General features: G+C 38.6%; 1 protein-coding gene across 4 annotated transcripts in view; it reads right to left on the bottom strand.

The window, feature by feature from the left end:
• Positions 1 to 17,129, bottom strand: part of MYT1L (myelin transcription factor 1 like) — a 130,694-nt gene that overhangs the window by 93,182 nt on the left and 20,383 nt on the right. For all 4 annotated transcript variants that reach the window (XM_072857792.1, XM_072857793.1, XM_072857790.1 and 1 more), the window contains exon 4: positions 9,564 to 9,934. In XM_072857792.1, the coding sequence (XP_072713893.1) occupies positions 9,564 to 9,934 (371 nt within the window). The remainder of the gene's footprint in view (positions 1 to 9,563; positions 9,935 to 17,129) is intronic.

The following is a 17,129-nucleotide window of genomic DNA, read 5'->3' as shown; positions in this document are numbered from 1 at the left end:
TTCAAGGGTCTGTTCTCTGTGTACCGAAATAGCTCCAGCCTTAAGAAGCTCTCCACCTATCTGCCATTTAAGCCTTAAAGGATTCTATGCACTGGGTGTTTTCATACATAAGATCCCAGAAAGACCCAATCCAATAGGTATGCTCTAATACACACCTGAAAGAAAAAGGCTTCCCATAAACTGTTGCTTTGACTGCCTTGCTTTAATTTATAGCCAAAGGAAGAACTGCCTGTTTCGCCCTTCATTTCCCCTGCTCACCCCTGCCCGCCCATCTCCCAGGTAAAATACCTTGTTTAGTAGGTCACTTGCTAAAGAATTGGAAGATTAAGAGTAAAAGCTCTCCCAGTTTGAGTGGATTCAATACCACATCTCCCAAAAAAGTTTGCTAGTCACCACAATAAAAGCTAGACTGGACACAAGCTCCACTAGGAAGCAGAAAACACAAGAGTAGCATAAGACCTATATATTTTTTTTTCATGCTATTTGGGTCATGCAAAAATATACTGTCTTTATTGTACATATCATACAAGGGCACTTGCCTAAAAGAGAGAAATGTAGTGTCTGATCCTTGCTCCCAGGACTGATGTTGTAACCTAATATTAAGCAGTCAGTTCATAAGATGGATAGAGTGTCCTTGGAGCAAACACAGGAACCCAGCATGTCCTGCTTTCCCAGAAGAATGACCCTCTCTGGTCTACCGCAGTTCTTGAATTTTTTTTCTAGGGTGTGATAGAGCTTCAGCAGAATGTGTAAGAGCATTGCTTATGCAAAGCAGTCTCCAGTCTAGCCACTAACATTCTGTGTTGGGGAAGAAGGAAATGTGGCATTGAACTCCTGCATCACCTCTCACGGTCAACTTGGGCACCTGAGTTACAGATAGAGGCAGAATTTCCATTTCATTCTATTCTGAAACATTTATCTCACTCCGTCAGATGTAGGAGGATCCTTGGCTCCCAAGAATCTATTCATTTAAAAGTTGCCCTTTCTGGCCATATTTTCAGAGAAGGACATCCACAGACTGCTCTCACTAGATCATAAACAAACTCTAATATAAACATTAGTATACTTTTTATAAGTCCAACTTCAGCCCTATTCCTAACAGTCTGGTAATAATTATCTGTCATTCTGTATTTCTACTGTTACTTTTTAAAATATATTTCATGCTTAATGATCTGAGGGCAAAGGTTTATTCAACATATTGCAGTGGAAACAACTTTTAACTTTCCGTTGGATGCCAGCATTTAAAGTTGAATGATATTTTAATTATTGCAGATGATAAAAAGACAGTTAAGGGTTATTCTGTAAAGGCTTCATTCCAGTGCTTTACAGAGTGTCCAAGAAATTGTTTAGCAGATGCATCTTGTTTATATAGAACTTCTATGATAAGTTTGGGCAGTTGGTAAAACAATATATTTGATACAATAGAAACCAGAAGAAAAGCAGTGGCATAGCATGCCTTAAAAATGTATATGAGAAGAAATCTCACCACATATGCTTTGGAAAATGTAAAGACATAACCCTAGCCCGACGTGGGCCTGTGCAGCTTTGCAAACACTCCTGTGTTAGGTGACTGGAGCTATTCATGCCACACAGACCTTTCCCTTGTTACCATCAGTAATCCAAGTCTATGGAATACAAGGAAGGATATGCCTTCTTGCTTTGTTCATTTTTGTAATTGTAAATTCAGCTCTTCTGTGGAGTTCCTTTAGTGTCATGGCAAGACTATTACTTACTCTTGCTATTAATAGTATAGCCTGCAAAATTAAGCTTTTGGGATGACAGAACTATCAGATTCATGAGTTCACCTAATAAACGCCCATTAAGTCTTGAGTTGTCAATCCTGTTAACTGGCAAAACTTTCTCCTACAGAGCCACCACAAATTTTTGCTAAAACAGTAACATTTACCACACAGAGCATATAATATCTGCCATGGATTCCTTGGAAAAAGACTGTGGTGTTATGGATACCTGACATGCCTAATGTTAGTGACTTACTATTTTCAGTACTTTCTGCATGAAGCCTTTATGTGTCAAATAATTCTGAGGATTTCATCAACAGTGACTAAAACCAGCTTGAGTCCATACCCACATCAGTGGCCTTTCCTAATTACTATTTAATGTCCTTTACCAAACTCCTTGAGGTGGTTTCTTTCCTAGCTTTAGTCCTCTTTGTCTTCTGCTAAATGACTTGGCCTTCCTTGCTGTCCAGCTCACTAATTGTAGCTCCCACAGTTTGCTCTCAAAAAATATCTTTAAAATACATTAATTCACAGAAGGGAAAGTATCTCTTACGGTATAAAAGGACTATGTCATATACAGGTGACAAAAGAACAAACGGAATTGGTCTGAGACCTGTAAAATGAGGAGGAAATGCTTCCATAATAAAAAGTATTCAGGATTACATATATATGTTCATTATACATCAATGCTTTTGTTTCAAAAGAATGCTTTGTTAGTGCTGTTGTTTATATATTTCGGTTAAACAAAATTTCTGTGACTTGAGGCATTTGCCAGGACTGCAAATTTGATTCATGAGAATAGATATGGATCAGAAGAAATTATCAATCCAGTGTGGAATTTTATTTCATTTTATTATCTCCTGGAAGAACTGTAATAGTGGAAAATTAACTCCTACATCTACCTAATAAGGTTCTCTGCTTTTCAGGGTGAAAAGCTGCCATTTGTATTCACTCTTTTAGGACAAATATTGTAAGCCTGGTGGGAACTGTGAATGAATAGAGTGATCAAAATTTGTCCGTTTAGAGTTAGAGCTGCACTCTAAACACAAGAGGGAAAAGTAGGAACCTCTAACACTGACCAAGCAAAACTTATTTTTAAGAGTCATTACATCTGTGGCGTCAGGAAGGATTCATACAGAGTCTGTGGTCTCTGTGTAAGCTGCAGTACAGTGTGGACAATGCAATCTTTGAAGCAGTACTGTGAAAGGCAAAGGAATTCAAAGAGAGAACGTGAAGAGTTCAGTTTTGCACAACCTGTGAATATGTTTCCAAAAGTACCATATCCCAGAGGTGAGACTTTCTACAACAACATCAGGACATTATGTTTGCAAATATAGATGCAAAGAGCTGCTATATAATTGAGTTCACTATTGGTTCTTTAAAGCACTATAACACGTAATCAACCAGCTTCGTGGCACAGTTGTACCAAAACCAGGAGGTCATTGGTAATGAACTGGTTACAGAGAATCTGAGCAAGAACAGGAATACAGTTCTAAGGCTACAGCACTTTCGCTCTGAATTTCTTCTCCAATCCATCTTTTTCCAGGAAGACTTAATTTTACTATATGATCTTGCCAGACAACAAATGAAAGAGGCAAAATCAAGATCCACTCGGCATTTACCTGCAGACGGAAGGATGCAATGGAAACACAGAAAAGGCAACCTCTATGCAGCCTCTTCTTGAGGATTGCAATCTGCGAGAATCCAAAGCAGCACTGCTGAGATATATGGTTTCTTTCCAGACCTACTGCTCTGGCAAGACTAGAGAAAGGTTCGGTCACACATAAGCCCTGAAACAATTTGACATTACAATGGGCCCTACATCTCATGTTCAGCTAACACTGAAGGAAAGGGTTAGTGAATTAAAAATACAAGCAAGCAACCCCTTGCCATGTAAAATAGATTCAGGATGAAGCATCATTAAAATCAGATGCGGTGCTGAATATGCTCCGTGATGCTCTTACTAAGGCCTCCAGTTCAGACCCTGAACTCCTTGTCCTCTACAGAATTTCTGCTTACATCAACAAAAGTTGTGTATGGCAGAGATCTATAATCTGTCTCATCAAAGGTGAGGAATTTCTTTACACTGCATAAAGCTATAATTGAATCATTTGCTCTTGAAGGATCAGATATTTCACATTATCATTTAAGGCCTTTTATTTGTAGGAAAGGAGATAAATATGCAAACCTCTGCATCGGAAGAATACTTAAATACATTCCTAACTTCAAACATGGAAGTTAAAGTGAAGAGGGCTACTAACTGCTTAAAGTTACACATAAGTTTCTAGACACAGCCTGGAAGGTTTACTGAGCTTCTGAGTTAAACACTCACATAGAAGGAAGTCTTTTAAAATAGTTCTTCGAGGGGAGGAAAAGTTAGGTATGACACATGCAACACCACCTCACGTAAATGTAACTCTATTGACATAAAGTTATTCTTGATTTGTCCTGATGTAAACAAGCTCAGTATCAGGCCCAATTTCACTTCAGAGAATTCAGAAATAATGTTTAAATAATGCTCTTAACAATTTATACTGTCTATGAGCAGCAAACAGTAAACACCTTGAGCATGGAACACAGCAGCAAGCAAAAGTTTACTGAACTAACACCACAGTCATGTTTCAGCAATCCACCAACCAACCAGCCACAAACACGTAACAACTGTAATAAATAGATCTGAACTTTTTCCATGAGAACTAGAGGTATCCAGAGGGTATTTACTGGCTAGCTGTTTCCCCACCCTACTCCACAACCTTGAGGTTTCCAGCTCTGAACTACTTGTTCCAAATCTTTTAATCACATTATTTCCAACAAAAAATTTCAGAGAAAATGTTTAGTCTGAATGTCTTTATATGAAATAATATAAACAGCTAAACAGCAGAACATGTTGCAATCCATGCTTGCATCTTCAATGCAGAAAGAAGGTATCAATAAACGTTCTTATGCTGTGGCTTGACCCAACCACTCCCAGGCTTGCGCACTTCGTAACCAGACCAGAAAGGCAACTTTAACTTCTTATGCAGAGGAAACCAACACAATTGCCAGGATAAACATCTTCCAGCTGCAACTCTATTTATTTTTTTTTGTTCTTCATATTGTTATTGGTGAGATACCCTATGCACGGGGTATCTTCTTTTATGAAGGAAGTGAAACAATACAGCAATAGAGTTTATTAGCAAAGGGTTAAGATCTGCTTCGCCTTGTGAAACTGTGGGGTATTTATTTAGTCTTCTTTGGCCCTGGAAAATGCACTTCTTTCCATGTACATTGTCCTAAGCCATAAAATTATGCTTTCTGGCCTCTTAATTTAAAGCTGTAATTTTCTTCTATTAGGTGTTTTGCCTGTAAGGTACACATGAGTCTAGGTCTCTGCTCTGATTAATACTGAACACCTACTGTGTTCACCAAATAGATGACCACTTTCCTGCTAATAGTTTAAATAAATGAATATGATTAGTGGTCGGCAGGCTGGACAGGTGACCTTGCTAATACAGATCTGTCGTCTTTATTTTATCAAGATGTAGAGCGTCTTCAGAGGCAAGCACAGCTGGAAGGCTGTGTGCCACAACAGTTTCCTCAGCACATGTGCTTCTTTCACCTTTAGACTGGCGTTTGCATCTCCTCTTGCTTAGAGGACCTAAGTGCTTCAGAAGCAATCTGATGAGGGGATCAGGAAGATAGCAGAGGGCACTGACAATCTTAACAGAGCTGATAGGTGGATTTCAAATCATGAGAGCCTATGTGTCAATGTAAAGTTCATGCAAGTGAAGGAAAAAACCCAAACATATTACCAGATTTTTAAAAACAATCCTACAATTTAAAGAAATGTGAAAACAGGTAGAACATCTATCTCTACGTCCACGTGCTAGCTTTTATTTATTTTAAAAAACTGTTTTATGTCTCCTTTGAATATACACTGCTATCTATCTTTTACAGCTATTTTTGCAGTATATTCCACCTGAGAAATTAGGTGCAGTACCACATATTGGTATATTGCATATGCCAGCTACCTTGAGTTTATTAGAAAATGTAAGGGAGTGTCTAAAAGATTTATACATCTTAACAATTCACCTCTTGGGAAACTTGCCATCGTTTTTGTAGCATCATCTGTGAAATGGATTTGATTGATGTATCAAATTTCCTTAGGTCTAGAATCAGTCTGACTCCTCCTGCCCCTGGCAGATTATGAAATACTTGGAGTACAAGCCATCTTGAATGTCTTCATGTGAAATGGGCTAAATGGTGCCTTGGAACATCTGTTCCAGGAGCTCCTCCAATGGAGTTTTCTTTCTATAATAGAAAAGCTTTGTGAAACAGTCTTTGGGACCCAAATACCTGAAGCGAGCTCTTCTCAGGAGAAAGTACTTTGGTTTGCCTTGCAAATCAAATGCACCTTTCAGATTTAAATCCAAAGGTTCTCGGCAGTTGCCATCACAGAGAAGGGCCACTCCAAAAGCAGCCTTTTCTCTTACTCCTTCCCATTTGTATTGCAATTTACAGCTTAGGTTCTCATAACACAGGTCATCTTTTCTTTCTGGGATATAAGGGAAATTGGAAAGATTCATCTTTCCTTTAGTGGTGGTGCTGAACATAAGCGCTTCTCAAGTCTATTCATAGATAGCTGGATAGATATCTGTTCTTCAAAGAGATTCAGTACATTCAATGGAAATTTAAAGAGGACATGCCGGCTATTTCTGGGGAATTTTAAGCATTAATTTTGGTTCAACGGATTGTGTACGGGAATACGAGCACAGAATTTGGGACTCATCTAAAAAAGTTTGGGGTTTTTTTCTTTTTATTTTAAATTGGTATTTGGAGATTTGTAAGAGTGTTTCTTTAGGATACATCTGTATTTTCCAAGTCCTTTAGTTTATCAATGATGAGGCTAGAAAGATGTGATTTTCAAAAAGGCTGAGATGGTTTCAGTGAATGTCCAAGTATTTTCAGTAAGAACTGTATATCTGTATTACATGTATATTATCTATATCCTCTGAGAATCCCATCCAAAATTCACTTTCTTTTAACAAAAAGTATGGGCAATGAGATGCCAGTGAGGTACTTGAGTTTCCCAGGATATACCCTTTTCTAACAGAAAACTGAATTTGGTCTAAGAAACAGTAAAATACCTTACCTTCCTCCTCTCTTCCCTTCCCCCGCACTAATTGCTGGCTCTGTAGTCCTATACTTGCTGATGGAATTCTTCTATCACTGATACTTATGATTTTAACTGTTTTGTCCACCTAGACTATAGTTACGGAAATTTTCTGAACTGCTATAATCTACAGCACAAGTGACAGAAACTTTCATGAGAACTGTGCAGGCACCCTGGTGTCCAGTGGTTAATTCTGCATTTTGTTTCTAGGGATAAGAACACTAAGACACATTCAGACTTCCTGCTAAGGTGCCTTGAAAGGTGGATGGTGGTTTACTACAGTATCTACATTGTACCAAGCAGCGAGTGATTGAGACAACTAAATTCAGAGCTGACAGACCTAATTTTCCCATATAGTCACTAGATAAAGGCAAGTGCCATATTCAGACCATGTAGTTTTAGAACCCCTAAGTTTGATTGCACTTTGTTTCCCTGGAAAATCGACAGTCCAAATTCCACCAGAGCTGCTTATGTTATAAGTGGAAGAAAGTGAAACGCCAGGATCCCTGTCAAAATCAATAGCAAATAAACTATCTAAAAAAATCTGACTTATTGATTAGCTTCTAGACCTCACCAAGAACTGTTATCACTCTCCACTCCTTGGCATAGACATAAGGAACTCCATCCTACCTTCCTCATTAATTGCTAGTAACTCTGTCTTATAAATCAGCTGTGCTCTAACTGGAATTGTTGCATAGTGATTTCTGTGTTGATTCTCAAAAGATCATGAAATATTTTTCTTGTAAAATTCTATTATTGCTTTTCCCATTTTATGAGGATTTTTTCTTAATGACTAATATTTGACATGGAATATATATATATATATAAAAAAATATACACATGTATTATTATTGGAATAACATGGGATCCTAAGAAAAACTTGATCTATGTAAGTTTTAATTCCATGTAATATACAGAGCAGCTAATACAGGAACCTCTGTAAAATTTCTGCAGTTCTTAACCACAGCCTACTATATATGGAAGGAAAGCAGTCAAAAAACAATGTCAGCCTCTGTAGATTGATTAGGACCGCTAACTGCATGTGTAACTGTGTTGGAATAAGTAAACCACTGTGTTTCATTATGATAGTAAAAGTAAACTGAGTATCAAGCCTGCTGGCTTGCCAGAAGCAATTTTCTTGAGCTCTTGAGTTTTGCTTAGTTTTTTTTTCCTTTTATCATTTTTGATAGTGTAGATTCAAAGTTTTTCATGTCAGCTGAAATCACAGCAGCAGTTGCACCATAACCTAAGCACCAACAAACTCAGTCACCATTATCTCTTAAAGAAACTGCTAGGCATCCTGTGCTAGCCCATCAGGACAGCAATAGCAGTTACACATCAGCCTGATCTAATACAGCTTCTCTTCCAGGTTCTGAAACAGCAGAGTTCCCTTCAAAAGGAAACGGCTTCCCTGTTGCATCAAACTCATGTAACTTTTAAGATAGGCCATTTATGCTCTACCAATTTTGTTGGTAAATTTAAGCAATTGAGGAAATGCTACAGATTCAGATATCTGAGAAAATGCTTATAGCCACCCAGCTGGCCACCATCTTGCCCAAATGGAAAGAATAATTCCAAAGTCTTTCTATAAGATTTAAGATCTGTCCTTACAGAATGCTGAAACAAAAGTCATACAACTTTCATACCTGGTTCCTAAGAGGAATCCAACTGAGGAGTGCTGAAAGCTTTTCTTATATTTTTATTGGTTAGAAAGGTGAATCTACCCAACCAAAAACGTGTTCCCTGGAAATGGGAACAAAATACTTTTTAGATAGCTCATTAATTTTTGCACGATTCTTTCATTTCACCCCAGTGCATTATGATGTCTGTCATCAGCATATAGACTCTTGAGTAAATGGACACTGATTACGTATTTTGAAAATACTGGTTATATAGAGTCCAATATCCCAAAAAAGAGAAAGGTGAATAGGTTAATCACATTGCCACTACAGTAATTTGGTTAATGCCAGTGACCTGTATGTCTAAATGGCATGTAAGCCATGGTATGATAACCAAAATATATGAATTTCAGAAGGACCATGTCTATATAAACCTCTCACTCTCTATATTTTTAATAGAATCAACCGAAATACACAGCATTCAAGTCTCAAAGGACCAAAGTATATTATAATAGTTCTTTCTGAATAGTTTCTTGGGGTAGGGGGAAGTATGGGTCAACATTTTCAAAGGGAAGAGGCCTGGTTTTGCTCACAAAAATTATCTGCAAACTTGTGACAGCATTTATGTGGGCAACCATTGACATTATATAAGCAGATCCAGCAAATACACTTGCAAATGATCAGTACAGGCACCCAGCTGTAGCTGATGCTTTGCTTGTACCTTCGTGAATATTCTCCTGGTAACTGCATGCATTAATCCACTACTAGGATTATATTTTATGCAAGCATTTTTAGCACAAACACACCTCCACCCTCCTTGTTTGAAATGTGAGTGCTGGTGTATTAAAAAATATTTGGAAGACAGACTTATTAAAATAAATGTTAAGAGAACACAGTGGGGTATACTTTCAGTGTGGAGCAGAGACATGTAACTGCATGACTCCCATTAGCTTTAATGAGAACCACACAGCTAAATCCTCACACACCACACTAGAAGATTAACCCCGAAAACACACACTGTTTACTTTTTACTAATACTCTGATTATTACCACGTTCTTCCTCCTCCTCCTCTTCTTCCTCCTCCTCTTCTTCCTCCTCCTCTTCATCCTCCACATCTTCACCTTCCTCTTCATCCTCCTCTTCTTCCTCTTCAATCTCCTCTTCTTCTTCTCGATCTATCTCCTCATCATCCTCCTCCTCATCACCTTGCTCCTCATTATCATCAGAATATTCCTCCTCTTCTTCATCCTCTTCCTCTTCTTCTTCTTCTTTTTCATCCATCTCCTCTGTTCCATCAGTTTCATAGCACTCATCTACCGAAGAGTTATCTGCTTTAACCACAAAGGGTTTTCTTTTGGGGGCTGGTTCTTGGGGTTGCTTATCTTGTGTTTTTCGTTTTTTTGCCAAAGGACAGCCATAAACACTGTGCAAAAATAAAAGATGCAAATTATTACACTATCCTGCAGATTTCTGCAGGTCAGATTGTATAACTCATGTCATTTAGTCATATATTCTAATTCTACACCATGATTAGTTGCTGTTCTCAAAATGCATGCTTTCAAACTAAAACGCTGCTTAGGCAATAACGACCAAGGGGGAGGACACGTACAAAACCTGTGAAATTGCAAACAACTATTATTTGCCTGAAAGTGTCACACGTACATGCCAGCATAACAGTTACAGAACTGATACAAATGTGTGTTCTTCCTTTTCATTCTTTTCTCTCTTCTGCATGTTACACTCTTTTCTAAGGCAGATGAATATAGTTAAAAAACAAGCAATCTTATCCTACCTGTTAGCTATCAGTACAACAATCAGGAATAAAGCGATGCTTCATAATTTTGTAACATTCAGTAAGGTTTTGATGGTGTACAACTAAGATGTTTCAATGCCTTTTAAATAATGAAAATACTACCACATTCTTAGCACTGTTGTTTGTTGTTATTATTATAAGTGATGAATTGCCCTTTAATTCTCCACTGCTATGCTCCATTATATGCTACAAGGCTGGGTAAATGGGAAAGCAAGCTCCCCCACACAACCAAAACCAACAGTTTTCATGGCCAGTGTTGGAAGTGTTCTCACATTGAAAAAAATAAAACAATAAACAAAATCCTTTGTCAGTGAAGGAAGTCAAACTTTTCACAGTTGAGTACCACTTCCTCGTCGATCATTTTAATGCACTGTAACATAAATAGCATTTCAGAGTTCTGGTCTTCTATCAGAGTAGCCGCCTGTTTCTCAAAGGTCACATAATCTGTGTTCGTTGAATGTGATCACCCTGTGTAACCCCTATAACCTCCTACACGAAGCAACTGCACACACAAATTACTTTTTGTTTGAAGAAATTCCTCTTTGAACTTTTTTATTGTGTGATTATAAATGCTACTCAAGTTACATTGGTTTTTAGTCTTCTTCCTGTGATTAACTAGTTTTAGAACATTTAAACTGTTCTTTCTAGCCCTTTCTACATATCTACTCATAACTTCCTCTTTTATATTATATTTTTATTCCTTTTATCCCGATTACAAAACACTGAGGAGCTTTATCATTTTCTTCCACTCTAATAATGCTTCATATTCTATTGACAGACAACTGAAAAATAGGGGGTTTCACTGCATTTAGTACTACAGATGCGCATTTTGTGGTGTCTGCATGCTCTTGATCTTGGTCTGATTTAATTGCATCCCAGCAGCTAGGCAACCCAATAACTGAAACCGCTACTTAGGTAACAAGCATTTTATTTAAGTGCCTAACTTAGCCATTGTCTTTTATCTAACTTTTAAAGCACTTGTTCACAGGAAGGCTGACTCGGTCTGCCTGACACACACATATCTAAGGAACATATACAGTCACAAAGATGGTATTCATCATGGAAAACCTGCTGAAGGACACCTTCTCTGCATAACACAGACACCTCTCTCTGAGGTGTCTGTGTTACGTATAGCAGGGACTATAGGTGTCTTTAAAGTCTAATCCAGTGTGCCTGAATTAAACACCTCCCTCCATTAACACTATCAAGAAATACTGAGTAAATTTTAAGTACCTCCATCTAGCCAGATTCCAGTCCTCCTCATTTGGGAGTGGGTGTGGGGTAGTAGTCCTAACAGGATAGTTTCCAGACACTGACACCAAAGTTGAGGCCTAATGGTGCAGGTTAGAGGGGGAATAGACCTACATCCTCCAGATCCCAGGACCATGCTCCATCCAGCAGGTCTCTTGGCATGTCCTAGTGAAGAGCATCCTCTTCTAGAAGGTGAGCCCCTGTGCAGCTGGCTGCAAGAAACAATCTGACACACAGCAGGCAAGCAAAAGCCCAAACCTTCACTAATTTAAGAGCCCTAAACCTGAGAAAAGAGGAGGCCTAAGCTTCTGGTGTTTTCTCTTTGGACTAAATTTGTTTCTATCCAAAGATGCTTCAATGTAAAACCTATAAATATGGTGGAAATCCTTGTCCCTAGGTCACCACTACCGCTTGCTGACAAATGACTGTCCTGACTCTTCTCCTGTGAGTCCTCCTCTTGGTCAGGACCCAGCTGCTCAGAATCAAGAGGAAAGGTGGGACATATTTTAATGGAAAATATCCCACATCATCACAGTCAGGGCAGAACGAGGAGTTCAGTCACCATCAGTCTGGACAGTGCCTAAAACCTGGGGCAAAAAGGAAGCACTATTTGTTGTAGTTGTGACCACACCAGGTTTATTTTGGCACTTCCCCTGGTGCTATGGGGGTTCAGGAGCTGTCTATTTAAACTCTCCATATGGAGCTCTGAGAGAAGGCAGGCAAATTTTTCCTCAGAATTGGAATTTCAGAGTGTGTGTAGTGCCCAGGGAAATGGTTGGATAATTTCAGAGGAACCTGTTTCATTTAGGTGCCTAGCAGAGGCTGCATCCTGGAAAACAGGAGTGGGTCACAGCCTGGGGCTCAGGCAGATTTTAGAAACTTGCATATCAGTTCAATGGGATTTAAGCAGACAGGATAATATTTATTGAGCGCATGTGTCTTGCTTTCTTGATTTCTGTTCCTTCTCTTTGTGATGCATATTACCCTCCCTATAGCTTCTTCAATGCCATTATAATTAAATAATATTTTCTCAAAATCCTGATCTTTATTTTCAAAGACGTGAGTAGGCTCAGCCCCAGCAACCCTCAGGATTTCATTTCTTCCTCTTATTATAACCTTCTTAGAACATTCTAAGAGGTAAAGATGACACTTCAGACAGCTCTGAGCTAAAACCATCAAGACTAAAGGGCACCAGTAGATGTGAAACTGTGAAAATTTTCAGCCACTGGAGATGACGCAAACATGAATTTTGTCACACTAAAGCCAGAACATTAACCCCTCCCTGCCCTAATCTTTGTTCAGTTAAGAACACTAAATACTTGCAGAAGTTTTCATGCCTCAAAACAATCCTTTGGAATTCACAATAGTCTAGGAACTGGGAAAGAACACAGTAGGATAACAAAAATATCTATTTTGTTTTGAACTGTTGTTTAATTTTTGTCTTTGGCATCTAAGTATAAATGCATGCGTTTTTAGAAACAAATTATTGGTCAAAGATAGAAATAAATTGTCATTGCCATTTTTTGTCATCTTTCATCTTTTTTTTCATGGCTTTATGCTCTTCTACACAGCATTTTATAAAGTTTGTGAGAATCTAAGACATTACTTGGGATTCAGGCCCCCCTGAGAAGTGCATAACTGGCAATGGAAATCAATGCCAGTTAGCTGCCTGATTGGCTTTGATGCTTTTATAAATCACATTAAATAACTATTTGCAACTCAGCTATTCAAGTAAGTTGTGAATTTGACTTTAGTTTTTCACTTTATTTATCTATTCTCAGTGCTTTTGCTCATAGAATCAAAATTAAGGACACATCAGCAACTAACAGAAACAAACATTTGTATATTTTAAGGGTTGGGTCCAGCACTACGAACTCAGGAATATGTCACTTTTCCAAGGAAATCAGTTATGTTAGTTAACTCCGACTCAGCTTTTGTAAACTCTTTCCTGATTAGTTTGTACCAATGTGCTGCCCATTTTCTCTATGACCCTGAATTTGGTTTTGCTTGTGCTTGGATTTATAGTTTATAAAGCTATCACTGCACGGGTTTTTCTTATAAAACCTTTAAAATACTGTCTTTCACTGGCTTCCTTCTGCTCTTCAACTACATACCCATCCTGGTTTTGGCTGGGATAGAGTTAATTTTTTTTCTAGTAGCTGGTATAATGCTGTGTTTTGGATTTAGGATGAGAATAATGTTGATAACACAGGGATGTTTCAGCTATTGCTGAGCAATGCTTACACAGAGTCAAGGCCTTTTCTGCTCCTCACCCCACCCCACCAGTGAGTAGGCTGGGGGTGCACAAGAAGTTGGGAGGGGACACGGCTGGGACAGCTGACCCCAACTGATCAAAGGGATATCCCGTACCGTATGACGTCATGCTCAGCGTATAAAGCTGGGGGAAGAAGAAGGAAGGGGGGGATGTTCAGAGTGATGGCGTTTGTCTTCCCAAGTAACCATTACGCATGATGGAGCCCTGCTTTCCTGGAGATGGCTGAACACTGGCCTGCCGATGGGAAGTAATGAATGAATTCCTTGTTTGGCTTTGCTTGTGTGCGTGGCTTTTGCTTAACTTATTAAACTGTCTTTATCTCAACCCACGAGTTTTCTCACTTTTACCCCTCAGATTCTCCCCCCCATCCCGCCGGGCGGGAGTGAGTGAGCGGCTGTGTGGGGCTTAGTTGCCAGCTGGAGTTAAACCACAACGATACCTATATAGCTTATATATACCTCATGTACTATAGACTTCATAGTCCGAGAGAGTTAAAAAAAATATCCAAGTCTTTCAGAAACCTGGGAAACAGGCCACCAGACCTGGAGTCTACTGTTTAGCTGCCCTATTTTCTTCTTTTTCTTTCTTAACCTGTTCCGCTCTCACCCTTTGTTTCATTAATTTTTCAGATTCTGCCTCCAGGACGCCCCTCTCTGTTTCTGGCATGTTCCCTGTGGTCTCTCCGGCAAGCACGCCAAGGGGAAGGCAGTGCTGGCTTCCCAGCAGCCTCTGTCACTAACTCCCCCCCCGACCACATATGGAGATGACAGCGTCTCCCATTGACCTCTTGTTCCTCGTATATTTGTGAAATCTGTTATTGTTTGTCCTTATAGCTTCTGCAATTTTCTCTCCATTTCCAGTTGTGGCTTTTGTGATCATCCCCTTATTTGCTTATTTTTTAGACTTGTTTATCCCTGCTCAAAGCGATGACCCCATTGATTTATCTGTCTTGCATGCCTTTATCCGTTCTTTTATTGCTTAGTGTATTTCCCTGGTCAGCTGTGTTTGTCTTATTTTCCCCTCACGCTTCAGCTCTCTTGGCTTTCAGCTGAATATATATTTGGGCTTCCTGAAACACACTTTTGAATATTCCACACTGGTTTGCTGTGTGTCTCAGCCATCTCTGGTTTTCAGAATCTGTCATGAATAATTCTTGTGGATAGAACATTGTTGAATTTCATAGTGATAAGCTCCAAGAGGACATATAGACATTAATAATTGAAGACATTGAAGAAATAATATATGAATTTATACTCCTTAGTTAGATGATTTATGATATTTTTGTAACTCTCACGCAATTTTTCTTCATTAAAAACATACGATGCTACTCACTGACACATTCAGTAGGACCTTTCTTCAGGAAATACATGTTTCTTTCCCAGAGTTTAACTTCTTTATTTTTAATATATTTTATTACTAATTTTTTTAAATATAATTTTCAACATAATTAGTATGGTTATTATTTCTAAGTCATAACAATTAAACATATCTCTTTAAATATATATAGTATAGGACCAGAGAAATACAAGGGATTTTCTAAATCAGATTACTGATTAAAATTCTCCCCTCCATGATATGCAAACTCACATATCAAAGGGACATGACACCTATGTCTGGAGGACACTTTCCTCTTAGAGTGTCTTATTTCCCTACATGAATTAGAAAGGGACCTTATGTGACTAATTAAGGTTCAGTCAACTTTAAATACCTAGTTCAGATAAAGTGATTCCTACCTGCCATGTTTACCAGCCTTCTTTTTTCATTTGTGTCTCTTTTCTATTGAATCTACTATTTCAGAAGACTTGTGCTATAAGATCCAAGTCAAGAAAAGTAAGATGATGGCAATATTATGCCTTAAATCTGAATAATATTTTTTCTTGGAGGACTGTTATCATTTTTTTCTTTTTTTCTCATTAGTACTTTGAAAAATCTTACAAAATGTTTTTTCAATCTAAAAAGTGTCCCCAGCAGCAGTGCTCTCATTCTTCCATTTTTCATGTGAGAATTTAATTTAACATAAACCAAAACATTTGGTAGGTCATAGAATCTAAAAATTTACTATATAGACACCTAATGAGGTTATCAAAAACATTTAATGAAGCATTTAAGTATCTGAAGTGGCACTGAGGTGGAATTTTATCATACACAGTTGAGGATAGCAAATTAGGAAGAGTCTGCTTGGAAGCAAACTTCTGCTTAAGGCTTCAGGCAGAAAGTTCCCAAGGCACTTACATTTGTCCCACTGGATACCGTATTATTTTTGGTTTGGACTAGATAACTTCCAAGTCCATATCTCCAGATGAAGACTTTTAGGGTACTGAGGAAACAGGCATTTTGCAGATAAGTCCTCTAACAAATCCAGTCTTCAAAGAATGTGCAAACCTTACATAAAATTTACATAACACTACATCCTATTAAATCACTCTCAAAGCAGTGACTACTTTTAGCTTTAAAGGACTGATACTATCAACTGATAGCAGTTGACCAGAAAATAAATATTTGGATTCCACCAAACCCTGCAGCTTGAACTCCCTGCACTCCAGGAGGATGCCCATCCCCGCAGACTATGAGGGGGAAGGAAGAGCTGGTAGCACTTGTGTTGAAGCTGGACCATTGACTTGATAGGAATGAAAGAATCAAGTTCAGAAAAAGAGATTGACTCCAGCCTAGCGATTTGCCTACTCAGTTGCAGGAATAAACTCCTTCAGCTGAGGACAATTTTCCATTCATATTTAAATGACTGCTTAAAGTATGCCAAATTACTACAGGAATGAGCAGCAAACCCAGTGGACAGTGATAACTGTGAGGTGGTAGAGTCAAACTTCTTTGTGGGAAATTATTTTTGCTCTCTAAGCCACACTGGTCAGGAATCTTTTCTACCCCACAAAAGTCCCGCATAATGCCTGCGTACTGTCCTGGAATATGTGAGGTATTGAGTCAAACCTTCCCAGGCTGTGAAAGGTAAAGAACTTTGCTGAGTATTCTAATCACTAAGCTACAGAAGAGAAAATGGGAAGAGCAACAAGTCAAAGTTCAAGAAGGACATGGAATTTTTTGAGCTTTTGTCTCACAGAGATGGTTAATTGCAGCCTACGAGATAGAGCTAGGACACACTGGTTTTGGTGCTTCCAACCAGCTGGATTAAAATTCTCTGTGCTAGCACCCTGCCTGCTATGAATCCCCATCTAGAAGACTAACCTACCCCAACCTGCTTTCCAGGAGCCTGCTGGCAACTGAGCCAGAGCCTTGAATACTGTTCCAGAATTAGGCATACTTCTT

This window comes from Ciconia boyciana, chromosome 3 (assembly GCF_034638445.1).
Source record: "Ciconia boyciana chromosome 3, ASM3463844v1, whole genome shotgun sequence".
NCBI classification, from domain to species: domain Eukaryota; kingdom Metazoa; phylum Chordata; class Aves; order Ciconiiformes; family Ciconiidae; genus Ciconia; species Ciconia boyciana.
Note: the sequence above shows the minus strand (reverse complement) of the source record. Positions and strands in the feature narration are given on the sequence as shown.